Source organism: Doryrhamphus excisus, linkage group LG17, assembly GCF_037039965.1.
Source record: "Doryrhamphus excisus strain RoL-2023G ecotype Guam linkage group LG17, RoL_Dexc_Guam_v1.1, whole genome shotgun sequence".
Taxonomy (NCBI): Eukaryota; Metazoa; Chordata; class Actinopteri; order Syngnathiformes; family Syngnathidae; genus Doryrhamphus; species Doryrhamphus excisus.
In genome coordinates this window covers 9,261,503-9,286,052 of record NC_136373.1, presented here as the reverse complement: position 1 = coordinate 9,286,052, position 24,550 = coordinate 9,261,503, and the positions used below count along the sequence as shown (strand labels likewise).

Genomic DNA, 24,550 nt, shown 5'->3' with positions numbered 1-24,550 from the left:
TTTGTTGTTCCATCACAAACCCCCTTCCGCTTGTCATGAAGAAGAAATGAGAGAATCTAAAAAGGATTATTGACGTTACGCTGAAAGAGATGCGCTGCAGCAGGCCAACGTGACCACAGACCCACGCCAGACTCGGGCATGTGGGCATGTCTGTCATGTGCTCACCGATGTGCACGTTTGGTCCAAAATAACAGCCGGGTGACACTCGTACCACGACACACCCTAATTTCTAACTTTTTGCCAGCTAATAAAAGAGGTTTTTTCTCCCCCCCTCCCCAACTTATGAGTCATAATTTTGATTGCCTTCACCCTCGCACAGTTGTCTCATTAACCCTTTGTGGCCCTCTCCATCTTTAATAGCCTCCCACAAAACGGGGATGAAATGAGGGAGGAAAACAAGCGGAGGTCTGACGGGCCTCAATAACCTTATATCACAATTTAGCCATAACCTGAATCATTTTGATATCTCCAGCAATAAAATATGCTGTTGTACTCCTATTTCTCCTGCTCCTCCGATGACAGTAAATTTACATTTTTTAATTAAACTAGCCGGATTTTTTATTGGGGGGCTGGGCTATGCTAATGTGAATGTTGTGTACAGCAGATTAACGGAGTTTTGAAATAAATTTAACGGGCAGACATTTGGAAGGAAGGAAAAAAAAGTGAGTCATTGTCTTTAACCTCTTTCAAGCCGATTTCTCCTGGGGGTTCCTGCTATTCTATGAGGAGCCTCGTCGGGGGCACAGCTTCACGGCAACGAGGTGATTAGCACCGCCTCTGTCACCCAAAACATCTTTTCAAAATACCATTCTATTTTTTTGACTTCGATAGACTTTCAGTTGGCTTGGATTATTATTTTTTTAATCCAATTTTATGACTTAATTTACTTTACATGAATTGATAAAAAATATAGCACATTATATCATGTTTTATTATATATATATTCCATATATATATATTATATTTCCACTAGATTTAATGATTTGAAGTGTTTAGTATTAATTGGTGTAAATTCATGTTTAAGCATTAGAAAATAAATGTAAAATTCAGTAGTTAAAGGTGGCATATATGTTTGTGGAGTTTTATGGTCCGCTCGCAGTGTTGATTGATGTTACGCACGGGTGTGTGTGTGTGTATTGCCTGGTTTCAGCCGTGGGAGAAGAGAGGGAACACAGTGGAGAAGGGGAGGGAGTGGAAGTGTGTGTGTGTGTGTGTGTGTGTGTGAGTGAGTATCGAGAGGGGAGACAGAAAGAGAGGGACAGCCGAGTCCTGATTGAGCATGTGCCCGCTCACCATAATTATCTTACCCCGTCTTTTAATACCCAAAATCACACCAAGTGGCCTTTTTTAACAAGAGTAAAACAGAGGAACCGTGAGATCAAATGACGGAACCATGTCCAGATGCACGTGGGCCGTCCCGTAGCCTTGCTGCGGTGGTCCAAGTGTTGGCGGCTACTTGATATGGACCACGAGTAAGGCAAGTGGCATCAACACCCCCTTTCTTCATGGCTGTGCACTCATGCAATGACTGGCACCTAATTAAAAGCTCACAGCTCCCTGTCACCAATATGGAGTAATGGTCCAATTAATAGTCCACAAAGAAATATTCCACAATGATCAACAGGTCGCACCTCGGTATCTAACATAAAATAGATACGTTTGGATGACATCAGGTATTGGCAGTTAAAAATGAAAATTTATTTTTTTTGCTTCCGGTAATTTGCATCCGTCCCTTAATCTCACATACAAAATTCTGATTTCATGGGAAGCAAAGAAGAGGAATAATCTTAAGTCATTGATATGCCATGTAAGAGGGCAAAAGGGAAAATGAAGAGGTAATTAGCGGAGTGGAAGACTTTGCCGTGTTTCCCTGAAAGCGCGGTCTCCACTGGCCATGAATGAATTTGCATGCTTCGCTTATCGAGGCGCACTTATTAGGCCGGCTGAAAGAGAGATTAAGCCGGCACAAAATGTGGTGACTAATCCTTTTAAATGTGGCAGCGGGGTCTTTAAGGTGGAAACCGGGCTGCCGCCGCTGCCGCCGCCGCCGCGCGGAGGTTGGCTGGCGAGGCCAGTGAGTGGCTGCAACTTTGGTGCGATGAGGCAGCGGCTGCGGAGTTTAGAGAGGGCGCTGATGCGAGTTCATCTCTTGACCGCCGCTTATCTGGGCGAGCAACAGCAAGCCCCTGGGAGCCGGCATCACTTTCAGTCATTTGTTTGATTCAATTCCTCTATTCCCGCTATCAGGTGGATGTCATTATCGGCTAAAACAAAAGGGGAACTTTTATAGTTTTATGTGGCTTTTTGTTTGTTGCTTTGTTTCTGATGAACTCGTTTTCCCTTTCTCGTCTTCCCTTCTGCGTGAAGTGAGGAAATGTTTGTTCTGCTGAGTTACCCAGCCAGTAGTCCTGTCCTTATCCGTAATTGCCTGCAAACAAGAATGTCTAAACACTGCCCACACTCTCTCTCCACTTCAGGTTCCCCCCCGCTTGTGCTTCACGGTGGCATTAAGGTCAGCAATGATTCCTCTACTCTGTGTGTTACATCTGAAGGCCAGCTGCTCATTTTTGTCTCCGCCATCAGAAAGACTGAGGAGCGAGCGAGAGAGGGGCAGAGTTTGCTAGATTTCTTTCCTTTTTTTAGTCGGTAACTTGATAGGATTACATGGTTATAGAAGCTACACCTGTTAAGAGGCTGTTGGAAGAACAGTTGGCGGTCCCGCCGCCTCGCAGCTAAGCTTTCTTTCCCTCTCTATCTGCTGTCCATTCTGTGTCTTCCTGTGGGGATTTTACACCCAGAGTCAATTTCATGGAGTGGAGGTGGGCAAGTGCCGCACACTCGCTGGCAACATGAGAGTGCGCGTTTGAGTGTAAGCTCGGGTCGCCCCCCCCCCCCCCCCTCGAGACTCATTGTCTCCAGCCCAGTCGCGCTTTCTTTCTGACCCCTGAGCCAATCACGCAGCATCGTAGAAGACGCGGTAACAAGTCTTGGATTGACTTTGTTTTTCCAGCAGGGTGAGGGACAGGTGTTGGCAGAGATGTAAAATGCCCAAATACTGGTTAAACCAGACCATTGAAATGATTAAGGGTTTGGTTGAAAGTATTTCTGCACATTTTAGGAGTGCCAAAGACATGTTGTCAATCAGAAATACTTCTAGAAGGAGTGGAGAAATGAGTAATGCATAAAATGCCTTGCTTGTTTTCTCTTGTCCGTCGATTATTTAAGAGGAACACGGTGGTGAAGTATTGTCTCAACCCGGGAGACGCTTTGGCAGCGGTGACAATGATCAGAAAATCACATGACAGTTGGCGGTTTTGCGGCTGGATGCAATGTTTCCCACTGCCTTATTTGGCATTCAGGAGCGACCCGGCTCCACGGCCTGCCACGTCTTCTCTGGTCCTCAGCACCTGTTCCTCTATTGTGCCAGACTTTTCTATATTTGGCAAGAAGTTTGGACACTCGTTAGACAGGCATCAACTCCATATTGTCATGTCTGTCTTTGTTTTTTCCCCGGCAGTTGTTCAGGAGACAATATTAAAAAGATGATTTAACCCGCGAGGACGACAAAGCATTTCTCAGCGGGGCTTCTAAATGTCACGTATGATATTGGCATGGACGCAAATGATCTTCCTTCTCGAAACGCAGGAGAAATAAAAAAAGCAACAAAGTGGATAGATATCTTCGACTGACTTTTAATTGTTGTGATATGTAATCGCCGAATGACAATAAAAAAGGAGCACGGCCATTTTAAAAGCTTCTATTGCTGCTGCTCTGTGCTCAAAGTGTCATGTCCATAACAGCACCACCTTGATCTACAGAGTAAAATAAGCGATTAGTCTTATTGTTTGGACAATATTGGACCCCCACCTCCTCACTCCCGCCTCAGCTCCCCCCTCTGTTCCACTCCTCTCTCCCTTGATTCATTTCACCCACTGTCCTCGGCTGCTGGAAAATGGCGTTAATTTTTTTATTACCTGTTTGACTCTCCAGCCTTATTACTGTAGCCCCTTAATGTTCCCTGTAACCGTGGAAACCAGATGAATAAATGTCCGCCAAAGAAAATGAGATGATTAAACAGGTCACCCTTGCAAAACAAATTCGCTTGGTCGAGCGCAATTTGTGTACCAAGCGGCTGTCTTAACAGTTTGCTAACAAGGGGATTGTTTGCCAGACTCACTCACAGAAGAGGGGAGGAGCTGGGGGGGTGGAAGGGGGGTGTTTAGGGGGATTGGGGGTTGCAGATATCTGAAAGAGGAGAGAGGGATGATTGAAGAGATAATATTTTAGATGGCTGTGCAATTTGTCTCATCTCTTCATTCTTTGCGATCGTCGGGTGTTTGTTTATGATTTAAAGTTCCACCTTCATCCTTTCAAATAGCGAGAGACACTTTTTGCTGCTTGTGTGCGTGTGCATATTTAAGTAACAGAGGTCTCATTTTAAATCATGTTGTCAGCGGCATTTGGTGCGTGATCATCAGCAAGTGCAGTGGCAAATAGAAATCCCCTCATTTATGTGGCAACCAATCATTACTGCTAATTGTCCTTGAGGCCATCTGTATAGGGTGGCTTGTCCTCTGCCGGTGTTGGTGCGACTGTGTTGGCCATGTACTTCACCCAAGTCAGCACAAAATGGCTGATGCGCTCGGCTGCAGTAACAAATGTTTTGGTTTTTTTTTTTATCTCTCTCTTAAAAGAAATGAAAGCACAAACATTAAGAGAGGTGATGATGCCCATCCTGCTCTGAGTGAACCATTCCACCAACCGGTTGGCTTGCAATGGATTGTGTTTCCTCCACTCGCTGTGTAATTGGGCTGGTGATGTTGTGACATCATATCGCTGTGGCAAAGTATAATCTAACAATTAATTCAACAAACACCTAAATTGCTGTGTGGCAACATGACCGATAAAGAGGAAGCGCAAACACCGTCATCCACTGTATTAAAAAAAAATACATCATCTTGTAATCTTACAGTTGCACAGACATAACAATGGTTGACATCCCATCATATGGAAATGACGCTACTGAGAAGCTGGAGCATATCCCAACTGACCGAGGCTGAGACCGACCACCTCTAAGTCTCAGGACACATGTAGGACACATGTAGACTGACCAACAATGTGTTTTTGGGTTCAACCCCACAACCTTCTTGCAGTGTGAGACAATAGACATGTCCTCCACTGAGCTGATCAGAGAGCTTAAACCACATAACTGATCAAACATGTTAAAGTCCGGGATGTGGCTGCGGTGTTCTCGATGGAGGGATGCCAGCACTTGTGCCACTTAAGGGTGTTGCCTGTTTGCACCGAAGCACCACCAGCACTTAACGCCTTCTTGCACGTCTCTCTCAGGCTGTTCCAACGTGTTCAGTTACATATCCCAAATATCCAACTGGGCTTTGGCCTGACCAAGCAGAGAGGCCATGGTTGCCTTTGTAGGACTGCTGGTTCTATTGGGATGAGCCAGCCTTTTTTTTCCACTGGCAGAGAAGGTATTTCATCCCAATACCGGGACACTATAGCTCAAAACTGAAAAGCACTTATGCATTATTGATGTTTTAATTTGTGCAAATGCTCAAGTCTTTGTTAAGTGATTATAGTGCTGGGGAGATAACAGGGGAGGTACTTTTCTATGAAACAAGAGCTTGCTTGCCGGCCGCAGTGGGAGACAATTGGACGGAATCTAACAAGCTCCTATGCTGCTTAGTGACACGGAGGTTGCATTGAGATGGGGCGGGGGCGGTTCAGTGGGAGGGAGTGCGGAGAGTTGACTCAAAATGTGAACATGTCTTAGATAAGAAAAGAATCAGCCATTGATCTTATGGCCTTATTTAAGCTACACCTCTCCCGTTTATGATGTAAGATTTATTGGTCTTTTACACCCCTTATCAAAAATTATTTGAAGTAAATACAACAGAATTGACCTGAAAAGGCCCATGTGCAAATAGTCCTCGTGGCGCACTTGGAGCTGACCTTGTAGGAAGAAAGAATGCAACGTTAGAATGCTTGCAAAACAAGCCAATAAAATAACGTCCTATTGAAAGGACCGAGTTTGGATAAATATAAAAGAGAGGCGAAGCAATGATTAACTCAGAACAAAGGTTATCAAGGATGATGCTTTTAAAATGGAGTAATTCCTCTATCTGCACTTCTTGAGTCACCACTTCTAACTCAAATCAAATGTTTATTCTCACAGCTGACTTTATATAACATCATTTGATCTTTTGGGGGATTTTTTTGGAGAGCCTTTAAATGTGACGGGACACTTTTGGGGGCTCTTTTGGTTTCAACCCAAGAGGCGCCGAATCGTCTCAGTTTGGCTCAGCTTTCAGCATTAGTCACTTTGCCTTTCACTCTTTGGCTTTATTCTTGAAGACAAGCAGCTCGAGTAGAAGCAGCCTCCTTCTTTGAGGTCCCTAGTGGAGGTAACACACAAGATAATGTGCACACACACACACATGCACACACACACACACACACACTCTTCCCAAAGCGTTTACTGCTTTATTAAGCCGTCTCATGAACCCAGCAGCAGAACATGAAAATAAAGGGAGGGAGGAAAAAGGAAAAGCCCATATTACTTAAATGATTTTATGTCATTTGTGGACTAGAAAATGCTAAGCTTTATTGTTTGAAAAAGAGAGAGACGACAGAAAGGAAAAAGAAAAAGGCATTGGCTTAGAAATTCAGAATTTCAATTAGCGTACGTAATCTGAACCTGTTGGCTTTGATAGCCACTTTTTTTCTTTCACCAAGAACACAGCAGCACTTGTAAAACATTAATTAAGCAGACTGGGGTTTTTTCTTTAAAGGACTAAAGTGTGGTTCATACAGTCTTTTTTTCCACCCTGACGGAACAAAAAACAGTTACCTCCTAAATGCTTCAACGAAAAAAATTGCCTTGTTTAAAATTTGAAAGTGACGCCATTGAGAGAACGATATCGTGTGAGAGCTCATTCTTTGCCGGTGAATTGAAATGCATGCCAGCCTCACTGAAACCTAAGCTGGATGTGGGAGAATGAGCCGCTATTTTAATGTCTTTCTACCTGGCAGATGAGTTTACACTGTTTTGTATCACATTGCTACGACATTGCAGGCCGTTGATTATTCATTATTTAGCTGACTTCTTAATTGACAGGTTTTATGGTTGTCATGACAATATCGGCGCAACCATTCAAAACAGACCATATGCACATGTATGCTGTACCAGAATGCTGCTTAACACTGAGGGCTCTAAATACGTGGCGCAGCGCAAAGAGGCGCAGGGTGGCGGAGCGTGGCGGAGTATGGCGCAGCCCACACAGTGGTAATGTAATGTCCTCCAGCCCACCACTATGTCAGCCAATTTGGTCATTTGGTGGACTGGACTGCGGCGAGATGGGCGTGGCGGCGCACCCTGGGAGGTGTCCATATTTTCAGCTTGTCACAGTGACAATTTTGCACCTTCGGCGCACTGTTTTGTATTGTAGTGTGCCTCGGATGCGCATTTAAAGGCAATGAGAGGCATTCACTTGATTGGTCTTTGCCACCTGCGGCAGGAATGGAGGCGTGAGTGCGCCCTGCTGCGCCAGACTGCGCTGCTCACAAAATTTGCAAAGTGCGCTGGCCACAACCCGTTGGCGTTGCTGGTCTATGGAATTAGAACCCTGAATGTTAAAACAGGCCATTCACAGGCTTGAGGCCTCTTTTCTATGAATCACAATATAAAAAGGTGCAATTTAGCCCCAACAGAGCATTTACCACGTTCAAGAGTAGATTATGTCTCGGGTATAAAAAGGGATGTAAAAGATTAGTTTCCTTTTCAACTATTATGGAACAAATTAAGCTTTTATGTTTTTTTATGTTTATATAGTAAAAAAGCTGTCCCACCAGTACACATATGATCTTGCAAAGACCTGTAAATCTTGTGGCAGTGGGTGCTGAGTACACATACAGATGATACATTAAAATTGCCATAACTCGCACACCCAGCAAAGCTAAAAATCAATTGGAATGGATAGTTAAGCTGGCCCCTAAAAATCAATGAGCAATTCATGTCCTTGATCACAGCAAGTGTCATTCCTCTCAGTATTGCAGGCTGCTGGGGAATGTACGTAGTGTTCGATATTTAGTCACATTCAGCACAAATACAGGCAAAAACACACACCATGGTTTCATAACAAACCGTTTTTATTTATTTCAAGATGGTGTTGAATGATGTTTGGCTATTTTGTGAAGGCCATCTGGTAAATAAAAGGCTGTAGTCAAAATAGCAGTGTCAACTTTCAGGTTGTTTTTAAACTGCAAAATGATGCAATCCAAGGACATTGTACACCAGGCCTGGAAAGTAGATATGACCTTACAGCCACAACACACACACACACACACACACACACCGTATATGTGCACACGCTGTTATGTAGGAAGAAGAGGATGGCTCGCCAAAAGAAGAGGATGAAAACTGTGTTCCAAAATAGTAATTTTACCCTTATTAATGCCATTAGTGTAACAGTCATAGTCGATCAAATCAAGGGATGACCGTAGTTACTCCTCTGTGTCTGTGCTGTGACGGGATCATGTCAGGAACAATTTGGGCATTTTGAGTTGATGAGGGAAGTTTACTGTGCCGTCGAATCCTGCAAACCAAAAGATGCCTACTGCTTCTTTTTGTCTCCCCGAGCTTCTTATCACGGACCTGCTTACTGCTACGGAGGTTATGTTTATAATAATTGTTTATGTCCTTTGTTTTGTCAGTTAGCAACAACTGTGCTGAAATGACCAATTTCTTTTTATTTTTACAGATATGGTGCCACAATATTTGTGTGTAATACATGGATCTTCATAACCAAATTCAGCCATATGCAGGAAGTAGAACCACTAAATGAATTATACCCTGACTAAAACTCAAATTAAATGTTTTTTGTTAAGTTGGTCTCTGAGAAGAGAGGCTAATTGTTATACTATATGCTGTGTTAAGCAAAAATATGAAAAAAAACATTGAAAATGCTGAATATTATACAATACTACCCCTTAGCATGTTTTACAGTCTTTTGCCACTTCCTGGTTTCCTTTCCAGCTAAAAGGTACATTCAACAAACCAAAAATGTGGTCAGGAGAATCATTTATCATTTATTTATAAAGGGGGACAATTTCATGATGATCGAAATTTAGATTGTTGGGCCTTGGCTTGTGCGTGTCTGAGTACCTTTCTGGTTACATTTTTGAACAAAAAAAAAGCCATCCTACGTTTGCGCCTGCTATTTGTAGAAGTTATCCGGTCTTAGGGAACTCCGGTATTTTGAACCCAGATTTAGATAACGGCGCTGTGACAAGCCGCAATCAACTCTTGGGTTATTTTGGGACCTTCCTGTCACTCACACGTTACCAGGCTTCAGGACCAAAGACCAGTTCAGAGCAAAGCGGCATCTCAAATTATGTTTGCGTAACCACATATATTCAACCTTCAAATCCAAATTTCTCAGCTGCGAAGCCTTTGGACACCGTGTAACAGGTGGTGATGTTTTACGGCCGATTACTCTGGTAACATTTGAAAGGGTCATTCAGTCTCGCTAGCTAAATACCTCAGATTTGGGGTGAGGGCCTTGGAAACAGTTGTCGCCAAGAGGATCGGTTGAACAGTTGCTGGTTCTCTCTTACTGAGGTGAGACATTTTCCAACAGCTGTCACTTGGCCTCTTTGGGTTTTTTTCCCCCTCATTTCCAATAAAGCAGAAATGAGTGTCTGTGGCAACTGGAGAGGGAGAGGCCAACGGATGCTGTATGCCTTGTCGCTCACGATGTCAACCATGTGTGTCCTCCTCTAGCAGGGCTACATGTTTCATAAGCCGTCAATCATCAGTCCTGTGCGGTGTGGTTAGCAAATCAACGGTGTGCTGGGTTTTTTGTTTTTTTTTTTGCGTTTAACGTCTCCGGTTTAGTTTTTTATCTCGTGTATGAGAGCAAAGTGGCGCTATTTTTCTGCATCTCTTTGCCTGCACCGTCTTTCGAGCTCCCACTTTTCCTCTCTCCCTTGCTCCCCCTGTCTACACCCCAATCCATCTGCATCTTGTCGATCTGTCAGACTGCCAGTGTCTGTTCCAATTATATTCCACTTAATTCACGTAACCTCGATTAACACGCAATCAAGCCCAGATAAATCACATCCTTTAAGTTCCCCACTCTGCCTCTTGTGTTGCTTTGCATCACTAATTTTCCCCAACAAGCCTTCTTCCTCTGCTTGTTGTTCAACCACCACTTTTCTTACGCAGGTGATTTTTTTTTTTGCTGTAAAGCTCCTCTTGAGCTTTGCCGCTGCCCTCTCACTCCCGAAGATGAAGGTGTCCTAATTACATCCTTGCTGAGAAAAAAAAACCGCTACCAAAGACACCCTGAGCTTCGGGAGGCTATGTAGTCTATTGTCTTGGTGACCTTTTTAGTTAGCGGACAATTGATTTGACTAGATTACAAATTAAGACACAGCACTAGGCACTTGGAAGGCAAGACAGCAGTTGTGTTACTAGCAGGCATATATTTAAAGCATTGAAGAATATACCACAATGTCCATATTTAAGTTTTCATGATACCTGCGGCCGGTGGCAGGACGGTAAAAGAAATCCATCTAGTTTAGGATCCACATTTGAATGTAATTAGTTCAATAAAGTTAATAATTCAGACTGTTTATGCTAATTGGAAAGAGGAAAGTTAAATAAACAATCAGCCAAAAAATGATAAAAAAAACACCAAGCAAAAGGGAAACAACTGGGGGCACTGGGAAAGCAGACTCAGCACTCCCGGGGTCTTCTTTTATTAATCAAAGCTAAAAGTGCTAACATTGACACGTTGAACAGATTAGGCTCTTTAATAACAGGGCGGGTCAACATGGCTTCTGCTGCTGATCCACGAGGATATCCTGTAGGGACGCGAATAGACTGTGTTTCATATCCTGACCTGGACCTCCATGGACTCGGCCCCGGCAGAACACTCAGTCCAAATTGTTTGTTCACTGCCATTTGATTAACACGTTTCCATTCCAGTTATTTTACACATCTTTATTTCTAAATGAGCCATTTTGAGTATTACGTAATATCACTGCTTTGTCCTTATATTTGATTATTTGCTATGGTCATGTTTTCTTTTTATTCATATAAGAGCTTTACAACTTTAAATATCACAATTCTTGTTTGAGGCATGATTGACTTGACCTGTGTATGCAGGTCAAGGGTCAATGAGTTTAACAAACTAATGTTGTGTTCCAATAATTAGTGTTAAAGGTATTCAAATCAATAAAACAACAAGAGTGCCCACATTTAGGCAAATTCTACTTTAGTTTAAATAATGATTGCAGACTTTCTGTAAATCCTATGAAGTTCATTTGACTTCTCATCCATCACTGTGTTGGTCTGCTATATGATATATTTAATTCAGTCATTTATTTTTTTTTTCCCAAGGAAAATCAAACTTTTTCATACTACTGTATCTCTTGGATTAAATATTCACATTTGACCTTTTTTTTGCCCCCTGCTGCTTTTACAACTTCAAGCTTGGACCCTTACTGCAAGCACACAGCAGCAGCAGTAATAAACATGGAAATAGTAGATGGAACAGAGGTTATACTTGTTCAGCAGCAGAAATAAACTGTAGATGGAACAGAGGTTATACTTGTACAGCAGCAGAAAGTGTTCATCTCTGTGAAAGCAATTAACAACTTGTGCATGTTTTATTTAATTAGTATTGGGTGCAAACACAATGACTATTGAATAAACACCCGATAGCCTCCACTCGCTCTGTTTCCATGTCCAACGATGTTGTATGTCTCTTTAAGCAGGGTGACAGTTTTGACTTTAAGTCGAGCCATTTTTCTCCGTCTCTTTCCCAGAGAGAAAAAGTGAATAACGCTGATGGGTTTTAACAGCTTCAGCCAGGCGAGGGGCAAATATAATAAGTGTTTTTGTAGACGCCACCGATGATCATCTCATCTCGGCATTTGGGGTGAATGTGGTGGATTTAGAGGCTTGCCTCCCATTGTGCTGACATCACCCTTTCACAAACCAAATTAAATCATGGCTAAAATCATTTGAAACTCTCCCAGAGTCCGTCTCAAATGACTAAACAATGAAAGTCTGGGAACATTTTGAAGGGAACACTGGTGCATTTGGGTGTGCGTGCATATGCATAAGGGCATGAGCGGGTGCTGTCGTTGGGGGTTGGGGTCATTATGTTGAAATGGGGCCAGTTTTACTCAAAGGGGGGAAGAATGAGATACGGCCTTCACTAACGTCTTTATCTAGACATTTGACTTCCATCTTAATACTTGATAGAACCGCGAGTAGAAGCGTGATGCGAGTTCTTCAAGCCAATCGGGAACAAAGCTTAGTTCAATTTATATGTGATCAATTAATTATTAGAAATCATTTAAACTCATTTCATTATTAATGAATTCATAGTTAATAGTGAATAATTTAAGTATACATACTATTACATTCATTTGAGAAAAATATATGCTTTTGTTTTTGCTCCCATCTTTCTTGAACTCAAAGATCTAAAAGGCCTCAAATATTGTAGAATCTGAATCTGTCTAAAGCTGTTAGTGAGCACGTCTTCATCCACTTCACAAGTGTGGCATATCAAGATGCTTGATGATTTGAAAGCATGATTATTGCACAAGTGTGCTTTGGGCTGGCCACAATAAAAGGCCACTGCAAAATGTGCAGTTTTACCGTATTGGGGATGGCTGGTCTCAGACGATCTCAGAGGGGAAGATCCCGGGGTGGAGGTCCTGGTCCTGTGATTATATGTGGTTTGCGGTTTTGTTGGGTATATGTTTTTGTTGAGTTAATGATTTTTATGGGTGCCATATGGATGCATTGCAGACATTTTTCTGCAACTTTGGTGGCAAGGTGTGGTACCACAGGTGTGGGTTTCCTGTTAAATCACAAGTCACTTGACCCCAAAAGAAGCCAAAAAGTTAGACTTTGGTAGACTTTGAGGAGGCTCCACGTCATCTATAGGTTAAGCTGCTGTAGCACGGCAGAAACACACTGGTAGTCATCAGCTGTGTCACCACTCGTGTGCTGGAGCTTGCCACCTGTGACCTTGTGAAATGGACAAGAAAGAATGTGAGTGAGCGACTGAGTCATTGGAGTCGGTGTGGAGGTGCACGGAGGTAGTGCATAAAAAAGGGGGGGGATGCTAAAGGCCTCAACTCAGCCCTTGTGTCCTGATGTGACAGGATTAGCTAAGCCCCAGTGAGCATGGCTGGTGCTGTGTGTGCGTGTGTGTGTGCGTGCGTGTGTGTTTGTGTCAGAATGGCAACCCAGAACTGCTGCTCGCCACCAGCCGAGCCAAGACAAGACATGAGAGATCAACAGCGAGTGGGCCCGTCGCTGCCATTAAGCCTACATCATCACCCTCCTCTTCCACCAATGGGAGGGGGCCAGACCACGGCCAAGACACGCTGGGGAGGATGGGTGTTTGGGACACAGTTGGGGGACACGTGGGCGGGCAGCTGAGGCTGAAGTGAACGTGAGTAGGGAAATGATCCTATTCAATTGAATTAAAGAGGCAGTCTTCATTTATTCCAAGAATGATGGATTCGGATAATGAAGCGTTAATGGGGACTGGTTAGAGGGGGCACAGGAAACCAGTGAAAGGGCCAGGTCGCTTGTTGGGAATTACTTCAAAAATGTTTCCAGAACGTGTACAGTAGCACATTATTGAGATTTGCTTTTTTCCATCTCTATGAAAGGACTGCGGCTGAAAGATGATCTAAATGCGGCACCTCAAACTGTGTTATTTACTGCACAGGCATGAGAAATAAAAACAATAGGCCAGTGTGGCTTTAGTGACAATATATTTTGTAGTCGTGTGCCGCAGTAGTGAGTGCATTATACCAGTTTAATGCCCTCACCCTGACAATCTAATTATGGCAGTTGCACTGTGCGTGTGTGTGTGTGTGTGTGCATGCAAAGAGGCACAATGTGGTGTGCTTGTGCGCCTGCGTTTTCACTTTGGTCATTGCACAAACGCTATCTACATGTCCTTAATTCTGGATGATGTGCAGGCCTGGGGCAGTGTGTGTGATGGAGAGGTTGCCTGTGTGCCAAGTTGGAGTGATCAGGCAGAGGGGGCCATGCGCCGGCCCTCACCCCTTCCGAATAATTCCATTGCGGCCTACCGCTTTTACTGTTGTTGTACGTTGCCAGTTTTCACACGGGAGCCAAGTTGCAGTGAGTCAGTCTCGCAAAGAAGCCAGACTCGGGGGTCATCTGTAGTCCGTCTATCGCTTTGGAAATAATAGAAATTCTGGGAAGAACTTTGTCGTCACTGACATGATGCCAGCCACTGCCTTAATAATTCTGCTAATTCATTGCACATCTAGGTGATATTTCCTCTGCATTGTTTGAGGGCAGTCATTTTTCTTTTTTCAGCGACATCAGATTAATTTTGACGCAAACTCTGCCATCCATTACGTTGCCCCAAGACGTACCTGCACCCTTATTAGGCAGAGAGGGTGTCCTCGGTGAGGGGATCAAATCATTTTATGCTACTTTTCCCCTCTCAAAAAAGGAATTAACACTGCTGTTGCAGCCGCTTGTGCATGAGTGAGTGGAAAAAAACAATCTCATCAAGAAGGAGGCCGTTTGCTTTGGAAGAGCTGACAGTCTTTGTGTATGTAAATGAAGAATTTAGACTAATGGAGTTGAACCATTTCTAATTTTGTGATGGCAAGAGGATTTTGATTGAAAGTAATTAAGCAAGCTAGCTGTAAAATTAATTAAAGCAAAAAGGGGGGGGGACTTTTATTGGATTGGATAGCGATATAGCTGCTGTCAGGCGGGGGGACAAATGGGGGTGACCTGGATTCTCTGCCCTCCCTCCTCCCACTCGGGACTTTTATGTCACTTTAATCTCCTTAGAGCGGCTGGTGTGCATTTGTTCGAAATAATCAAGGAAATATGGTCAGAAATTGTCAGCTTTCAGATCTAATTTACCTGACAGCCTCGCAAGTGTGTGTGCACGCACAAATATGTGACAGTGGCAGGTCCCTTTTTTCCGTGCCCCCTCCTCGGCTTTGTGGAAAATGCTTTTGACAGTCTTGAAAGCATCTCAGTTGTCAGAGGGCAGGGCGGGGGGACGAGGAACTTGGGTGGCTTTAAGATGGACATTTCAATGAGCCGTGTTTGGCCCCGCCTTAGCACCTCCAACCCTGGTGTGCGTGTGTGCGTGTGTGCGTGTACATGCTTAATTCCCTGTAATATATTCAGATATCTTTGGATCACTGTACCTGCGCTTCCCAGATGCTGTTGTCTACAGATTCATCCAAACGAGCAGAAGCAGATTAGCGCCATGACAAAGCCTGTTACAGCTACTTAACCAGTGACAAATACGTTTGGACAATCTTGCACAAATGTTGCCCTTCGGTTTCAAAATGACGCCATTGATGTCATATTTGTGGATATTTACCACCCGGCCGTCAATATCGTAATTCAACAGCAACAATGTTCAAAATATCAACCCCCCGCGCAATGTGTGCAAAGCTAATAAGCAGCCATAAAATAGCCCCGCTAATGCCTGGCGACATCTATATGGCTTGGAGCTGTATGGGGTCCATATTAAAGGACCACAGGGTTCCCAGTGCTTCCACAGTGAGTGAGATGCCACTTCCTCTTAAAGCTTCTTAGTGCTTGCTGGTGTTTGTGGCCCGGGTCCCAGTGTGGCCCACAGCACCCCCTGAAGAGACAGTTAATTAAGGTCTAGGACCAGACAGCACTGCTGGGACTCTCGGCCACCGCACATCCGTCCTCCCCTCCCGCAGCCGAGCAGCACAATCCAGGCCCTGAGCAGAATTAGGAATCTTCTGAAAACCTGGCTTCCGAAAAGCCACCTCATCTGTCCAAAAGACCCCTACCTTTGCCGACCCCCACTCCCGTCCCTGCCCCCATTCTGAGCCTGCTTTATCAATTAATGTAATAAAAGGTGGGACAAAGAGCTTTCTTTCCCTCGCTCTGTAATTAGAGAAGGAGATCTCCTGAGGACTGCATTCCTTGGTCCCGAAAACATGATTCTCACTCCCAATCATCCCCGCCCACCCCCCAATTGTGCCGCCACCACTCAAGCGGAACATGGCTCCTCGATGTTTAAGGTTGATAATGTAAATGTGCTGTACTCATGACAGGATCAACGCAGCCGCGGCTTATTCTATGCTAGTTTTATCCAAGTGCCAACAAATGGATGCAGCATTTCAGCGTGATACATTATTAACTCTAATTGATTCCTTTATAACACTGTACCTTCACTGTCACCTCAGCGGAGGCTTGCACCAGCTTTTGTCGCTGCCCCTTTTCTAACACGTTCTGTGTCACTGCGCACTGTTAACAAATGTGAGAAATATTCACTTGAATTGAGAATATCACGTATGGCGTCTGCAAAAGGTGGCATGTGTATGTGTGTGTGTGTACATGTGTGTGTTCTCTTTAACTGTGTCTACACGAGTGTGAAAGTAAAAGAGAGAGAGAGATGGAGCGAGCGCCCACTTTCACAAGCACTGGAGCTTTCAAAAGAAATTAGTTTTACAACATATGCAAATGTTCCACCTTGCAAACGGGGTCTTTAAGTGACAGGTGGATATGTGATTAAATGACAATTAGAGCTCTGAAAATATGTGTCGGTAGTGGGTCGAGCACCAGGCGGCTGCGATGGAAAGGTAGCACTCTGTTGGGGTAGAAAATGTTTCAAGGTGGAACTATGCGTGGAATTGGCAGCAAATTAGAGGTGAAAGGAACATGTGCAACGATAAAGCTTCGATATGTTTTGGTCACAAAAACAGCCTTATTGTGATGTAAAACGTGCATTCCACAAGTGAGCATCATTAGCGGTACCAGACCATTAAATAAGACATACGATTGCCAACGGCCGGCAGCCGAGTAGTGCAGAAGTTACCGGTATTGCAGTAAACCAGACTTGTGTCCTACAGCTGAAAACTGCCTTTTAACTTTAAAGTACAGAATGATGTACTCCATGATGTGTTTTCCATCAAACACACACACGGACAACCCAACACACAATGCTGATAGGCAGACACATGAAAGGGCTCATGCTTATTCTGGCAACAGATGGCCTCATCCTTTTAATCCCCTCAAATGCTGCGGTGGACAGTAGCTCCTGAAAATCTCACAAGCTGAAGCATTAACAAAACTTGAGCTACTTTTCCTTTAAGTAAACCCAATTTGCCAGGACAATGTCAGCTGTCAGTCCTGGTTAAGACACTGAACGCCATACACTTCTGGTTCCTCCGTTATGTCACAAAGGCTTCTTTCCACCTGTGGTGGTGGGTGATAGAAGCTGAGTTCAAGGGTGGTAGTGGTGAAGACTTCTCTTCTGGTCTCCTTCAAGAAGGGAGAATTGCCATTGGCCACCTTAAATACCCTTTCTCATGATTGGCTTCACTTGTGTATGCAGGTCAAGGGTCAATGAGCTTACCAAACTAATGTTGTGTACCAATAATTAGTGTTAAAGTTATTCAAATCAATAAAACAACAGGGGTGCCCAAATTTGACTTATAATTTGACTTCTCATCTATCCCTGTGATATATTTACCTGGAATTTACAAAGTAATTTACAAAGGAACATCTAAAAATAATTTTTTCATACCACTGTATGTTGCATAAAGCAATACCTTCTAATGGTAGGAGTCGTGCAGGTATACCTCACATTGAAAGTCTGATCGGGCCTCCAATTTGATGACGGTAAACACCAAGCACCAAATTTCGTTTTTTAAACCCGAATTAGTTTAATTAGTTAGCGCGCACTTTGAGAGGTTGGTATTCTCACGTCAAAGCTCGGGGAGGGGATAATCATCACTGAGATTTGCTCACGTTTCCAGCAGGTCTGCTGAGATGCATGTACGTAGCTAATGGGATTGGGCTTTTTTTCCCTCTATCCCTCTCCCGTGGCGTTATGGAGCTGCCGGCTGAACTTGAACAGATACACACGCTGCTGAGTCCAGCACAGGACTATTTCAAGACTGAAATGCGATTGTTTTAATACTTTAATCCACCTGTCCTTGGCATTCAGGATGTTGCAGATTGTCGCCTAATTATTTCAGTGCCCTCTATCCTTCCTGGTTGAAACACAATGGAGACGGCAATAATCCTCGATTGATTTAATAACTTCTCAAATTGTCCATAATAGGAACATCAGCTATTGTATTTAGCTTTCTCAAGCCTTTCTCAAGGACTTAACAAAATATGCACTCCAACTGAAATATCGCATCTCGGCAACTCGGATGTGGAATAGTCCAAATCAAACTCTTAGATGACGAGTTTTCACAGATTTGTCCCAAGATCCAACCACAATTGTATGCAAACACAAATATTTTCTTTTAATTAAATAGGCCTCATCTCGCTATATCCTCCCCCAGGCCTGCCGCTCGCTCCCACCGACCCCCCCGCCCAGTGCTTCTCCATGCACACATACACAACCCGTGACGGTACTTCATCTGCTTGGTACACATACACGCAAATTTGAGAAAAGTGATTATTTTAATTGTGTCCCGGGCCATGGATTCCTCTTGACTGGCTGTTAATCTGTCAGGGCCGGCCTGTCAATGAGGAAGCGGGGACACCAGCAGTGACGGCTGTCCAGTTCACTGATAGCCCCCTGAGGGACAGTTAACCCTCACACACCCCCGCAAAAAAAACATCCCCTCTCATGCAAGCCCTCCTCCTCAGTATCGTACAGCCTATCAAAATCCACGGTGGTACTAAAAAGTCAGCGGAGGCGATGGGGTGCAGCATCGCTGGTGTTTGCGTTGGAGACGGTCATGTTGGCATTGTGCGTGGAAACGCATGGTTGTGGGGGGAGGGGGGGGCGAGTGGCTTGATAGTAATGCATGTTGATGGTTTCAGCGATTCTTCATTTCAGAAACAGGGGCCTCATTAACTACAGTCTTCATCAGGCCAGTGAGCAGTGGGCACATTAGGGGTCCACAGGAAGTCGAAGTACAGCAGGAGAGTGCATTAGGGAGGCCTGGGGAGACACACTTCCGCTCAGTTCCGCTTCCACCTCCAGTGCTTTTCTATATCTTAATGCAGCTTTCAGAAGAATTCAGATAGAGGTCAATAATTATGCTCTTTAAATTATTCAGTGGAGGTCCTCTGTAATTGTGCTTCTTAGACGCTCGGACATCAACATTTTACTGTGCCGGACCGGATGAAGAGAAAGTCTTTCTGACATGACAATAGATGTCATCACCAAACGGATGAGTAAACCGCTTTGGTGAGCACAGTGAGCACAGCTGTCATCACACGGACTTTCTTAAACATTGAGCCAGGGTGGAGTTGTCACAGACAACCGGCCACAAACGTGTGGGAATGTTTTGTTTGGGACACAAGCATGTTATTTTTGTTGCGTCGAGGAGAGGGAACCCCAAACTGCAAGGGTAGCAAAAAGCAAGAATTCACCCACCCAATCCAACTTTTAGCCCCCGGCCTGCACCCCCCCACGGCTACGTTTGACTGCACATGATAACACTGTCTGTCGGCATAAGAACCCTGGCATTATTAACACACGCTTGTTACTGCTCATTTCACTCTAGTCGCTAAGGTCTGATATCGGTATGCATCTGTTTGGGAGAGGCACTGACAAACAGTGTGGAAGTGCCAAAGACTGCACTCTTTTTTTTCGGTCTGTAATTACTGTCTGCCGATTCATAGTGGCTCCATTAAAATAGTGTTTATCCTGTCGCCCGTGTTGCTGGGATGTATTGCACACCGACAGCCGACACAGAAGAATCGCAACTTCCGAAAATATCCTTTCTCCTCTCTTCCCCTTTCATGCTCGTCAGTTGAGAACCGTTGCCTTATAAAAAAAGATATGCCTCTCGCTCCCTTCTGACACACCCACGCACAAATAAACATAAAAAGCTCATTTGTTAGCGCATTCATTTCAAAGGCCTGCGCTGGAGAATATTGTTTGGGAGGGGTGGCGGGTGTTGGTGGAGTAATGCTTTGTCAAATGTTGACATGTGTTGCAAACATGGGGCCTTCAGCAGCAGTGTTTGGTGGGGCTGCTGCAGCACATTGTTGGCACATGAAGAGAGGATGCTTTGAAACAAGATTAGCCTCCAAATGGCCCTGCCTGACCCAGCCGCCATCGCCCCCTCCCTCCAGCCCATCAATACTGCTGTGCATAATGTGTGCGCCTGCACCAAGATGCTAAATGATCAGATCAAGTGAAATCTTCCATGGGTCTGTGTGCCGCTTAGTCAGGCCCCCGTGTCTGGCACATGGTCATGTTGGGCTCTGGTGGCCAGGAAGCTCCCAGTGCTGTCACTGAGGCCTACTCCTCCACCCCCCCCCCGTTATCCTCCTCCTCCCCTTTGGCTTTGGGTCAGGGTGACACTGGCTGGGAGGAGGAAAAAAATCCATCACCCGACACCCTGCCCCACAAAAATGAATAAAAATGGGAAAGCAACATGCAAGGTCCACTTAATACAAGAACACTTGCAATATGCTGATGTTTTGTTTTGCACACTGTGTTTGCTAAATTGCCTTTGACTGCGTGCATCAGTAATGAAACTTTATGTCCTTGTGGAGAGGGCAGCAAGTCCGTTCCAGTTAGGGCCGGGACGATCGCTCCTGTCTTGCTATTGTGAGACTTTTTCTTTTTTTTTTTTTTTTCCTCATCCACGTTCTTATGAATAAATGAAGCACATGAAGTCATTTTTTCCATATTTGCGTAAATTGCTTTAAAAGCATTTTATCATGTCATAAAAAGCGCAATTGATCTGCTGGGCTTAGCCCATTGGACAGCTGTGTGTTTTGTTAATGGCCACTTTGCTCCGAGCAGCTTATTAAAAAATTTATATATAAATGCTAAAATTGCATAAATTATTTACATACAGTAAGCATTTTTTGTTTTAGTCTGGCAGGGAGGGCTGCTATCAGTATGGAAATTTTCCCCAGTGTGATATAGTAATATATCTGCCCAGGCACATATGTGTCCCCCCCCCACCCCCCCTTCCCACATGCACATGCAGAGGCACTGGGAGAGAAAAAAAAGTATATATTTTTTGATGACTTCGTTTCAGCAACCACGGAATGTCACCCATATCCCAGTTGATTGTACTTTGGAGTTTTATGATGTTTTTCTATTGATTTGTTTCCCCGGCGCAGCTGCCGACCTCTATTGAGGGACGAACATAATCAGCGCTGACGCAAATTAGATGGTTATTCGTTTCGAAAATTGACAGAAAAACAATAAAAAAGATGAAATGCTCCCAAATCAATAGATATAATGAAATTCAAATAATCTGAGAGATGGGGTCTCCATGGCAACTGATAATGTGGAAAAGAAAACAATTTAATAAAGGACAGACACGCTTTGAAAACAGATTGGTGAGGGAGGGGGTCGGCTGTAAAGCGGGGAGATGGAGGGATAGGCGCAGGAGGGAGGTGGGGGGTGGGACGGGGGTGCGGGCGAGGGGGTGTTAGAGGCTCTAGTGCTTGCTCTATAGCTTGTTTCCCCTGGCGTGTGAAGGATCTGTGTCTGTCCCAAGGACACAGCAATAATTAGAAAAGCTTTCAGGCCAGAAAGTGCAGATTCAGGTTTTAATACACAAAATTATTTCAGGGGCAGTGAATCGGAAAACCATTTGTTGGTGACCTTCCCGAAAGGCCTCCTCCTCCCCTGTACAGGGCAAGATGGGGGCTATGTGGCAGCACGGGCTGAGTTATAGCATATTTGTGTTTTTATAGAGGCATGGGGAATGGAGTTGGGGAGGGGGTGATGTGGGGGTAAATGTGTGTGTGTGTCTGAGTTTGTGTGCACAGGGGGTGGGTCACAGGGAGACCTTCATGTCTGGGGTGGGGAGGGGGGGTCGGGGGTAGAAAGGGAAGCAGCGACAGACAGCGGGAAGTTGAAGATCCAGCTTTATTTACAGATCAGTTGTCAAAATGAGCCATTTAAGGGGAACGCGCCCATTCCTGCGCTGACAGGCGGGGTGGTGTTTATAAGGAAAAAAGCAAAAGCCAATCATGAACCTGAGTGCGAGATAGTCAAACACAGGCTTTTTCTGTCGAAGACAGAGTCAGAGGGGGGCGCGGGAGGAGAGTGTATGTTAAGTGACTTCATTTGTAGTCTATTTAAGGTATGTTTTACTTGTCCTTGTGCTGCTCCCCCATCACCTAATACAGCCTCTGTGTTCCATTTCCAGCAAGGCAGACAAGACGACGCACTATTTCCTCTAAATACTAATAATTTCTTTGGCACGGCTAAATAGGTGTTTGACTTCCCTCTGCCAAAGAGAGATTTGTACACGGCAACAAGAGCTTTCATATTGTGGCCGCAAGTATGCACACGTTATTCAAGATCCGTGTCCTGCTCTTTTAACATCCTTTTCTGCTTTATTACACTTTGTCACTGTTTTGAAAGTTGCCTGACAGGGTGTTGAACCTCATCTGTCAACTCACGCCGCAATTTTTGTGTCATTAGAGGGCTTTGTTTGATTGGAGTCAAGGTGATCCACCCTCTGTTCAAATGATAGCAAATCCAGGATATCGCGTCTTGGCTGCAGATACCCTTATCCTGTTCCAGGCAGCAATAAATAGAAGAGCAAGTCCTCACCCAAACTTTGACCTGATAATTACAGTTGTGATGTTTTAATGACACGGTAACATGATGCCATCAGCTCTTTTCCAAATTATAAACCACCTTAAAAGTTGAGCAATATTTCCGACGCTAACCTCAGTCCTTTCTTATCTCCAAAGCAGAATCTGACAAATGCCTTGTGCCGTTCTGCTGCTAATGAGACATCACACTCATTTGCCAAATCTTAAACAATCATTTTGTTCCTTCCCCTGCGTGATGTTTTTAAAGCAAACACGTTAAATTTGGCGTTAGCAAGAAACAGCAAAGAAAGACAAACACAGGCCTGTTTAGACTTTTGACAGTCACATTCTAACTTATTATCCCTGGGGGATTGTGCCCTTATTCAAAGGCAAACACAGGAGATGACACTCCTCAGCGGGCCAGCTCATATGCTTCAGTATTGATATTGCAATGTGAAAAGTGACCCTCAAGTAGGAAAGAAACTAGAAATTCCCCACCGCAGACTAGCTGAGAGTCTTCAAATCTAGCATGCAAGTGTCAATGAGCTCGGCCTTTTTTGAAAGAAAAACAAACCTCAAACTGATAGAGCAAGGAAGCTGAAATACGAGAGCCAGCAGACACTGGCTGTGTGTTTGTGTGCTTATGCCCCCCCCACACACACACGCGGCACAAAGCATGTGTTATCACTGTTAACAGCAGCACACAACAGTTGATAGCCTGTGTTGTGTACCAGTTGAAATGTGTGTGTGTCCTGAAAGCAGCTGTTGTTGCACCGTGACACAGTCTTAGTATGTGTGTGTGTGTGGGGGGGGGGGGGTGTGGTGGCTTGTTACTTGTCTTTCTATCTCAGCGTGGCACTAAACCTGACATGGCACATTTATGGTGTTGACTTTTTTTTCTTTGAATCATTCACAGGAAAAAAATTCTAGGATGAACCTATTTCACCCCATTATACCGTTGGTGTGTGTGTGTGTGTGTGTGTGTGTTTGAGAGAGTAAAGTACCACACACTTCAGGGACCAGGGGCCAGGACAAAGCCTGGTCCAACAGGACTGGAAAGGGCCGGGGGCCATCTCCCTGTGCACACCACCCTCTTTACACCTGTCACACACACACACACACACACACACACACACACACACACTCTCACACACACACACACAGCCATGCTGCTCAGCACAGGGTTTTCATTGTAGCAATGACAGGAGGGCGCCAGTTAAGTGGCTCTCTTCCTGTGTGTGTGTGTGTGTGTGTGTTTCATGTTTTGAGTGTGTGTTGCTCCTCGTGTGACTGTGGGGTGGAGAAGGGCAATGAAGGACCCCTACCGGTAAAGTGGGTAAACTTGCACAGCCTCCACATCTGTGCTCATAGGAGGAGGAAGAGGCAGTGAAGATAGACAGGGAGAGAGGAGGAGGAGGATGAAGAGAGGGAAAAGGAGAAGTGTGTGAAGGAGAGAGAGAGGGAGGGCAGGAGAGAGAGAGAGAGCAGAGCCCCGGCTTTGAGCAGTTGGGGAGAAAATGCCTTGCTTTGTGGAAAGAATCCTTCCAGGGCAGGAGGGAGAGGTGAGGCAGAGCGTGGAGGGTGGTCCGCCTCCGCTCCAAGGTAAGACTCTCACACGACTTCACCCCCCCCCCCCCACTCCCCCACCCCCATCCTCATCCCTCCCCTCGCAGTCACACGGAGCGGGCTGGAGGCGAACTGGTGTGCTACTAGTTGCAGCCGGCGATGTGATGTAGTGGGTGGCGTCAGAGGGCGTATGAGGGAAGAGAACGAGCAGGTGGAGGTGTTTAGCTTGCTAATCGTGTTTGCCCTTATTGTTCTGATGATGATGGCCGATGCCGACACCACTTTTCTCTCGATTTCAAACTTCAAAAAGTTGACTTTCTGACTTTTTATCCACTTTTTAAACTTCCCACAGCTGAAAAGTCAACTTTTAGTCTTACTTTATAGTTTGCTTGAATTCTCTGC

The 24,550-nt window shown here is 44.7% G+C and overlaps 1 protein-coding gene across 8 annotated transcripts in view; it reads left to right on the top strand.

Annotated features, from left to right (window-relative positions):
• The window catches only part of casz1 (castor zinc finger 1), a 150,948-nt gene that overhangs the window by 83,668 nt on the left and 42,730 nt on the right, over nt 1-24,550 (top strand). For 3 of the 8 annotated variants that reach the window (XM_078798334.1, XM_058083438.2, XM_058083437.2), the window contains exon 1: nt 23,566-24,184. The exons of 2 other annotated variants lie outside the window; for them this stretch is intronic. In XM_078798334.1, the coding sequence (XP_078654460.1) occupies nt 24,100-24,184 (85 nt within the window). In that variant the 5' untranslated portion in view covers nt 23,566-24,099. Of the gene's footprint in view, nt 1-2,477; nt 2,513-23,564; nt 24,185-24,550 lie in introns of those variants that run through there. 3 more of the 8 variants (XM_058083442.2, XM_058083443.2, XM_058083444.2) reach the window with 2 other exon arrangements.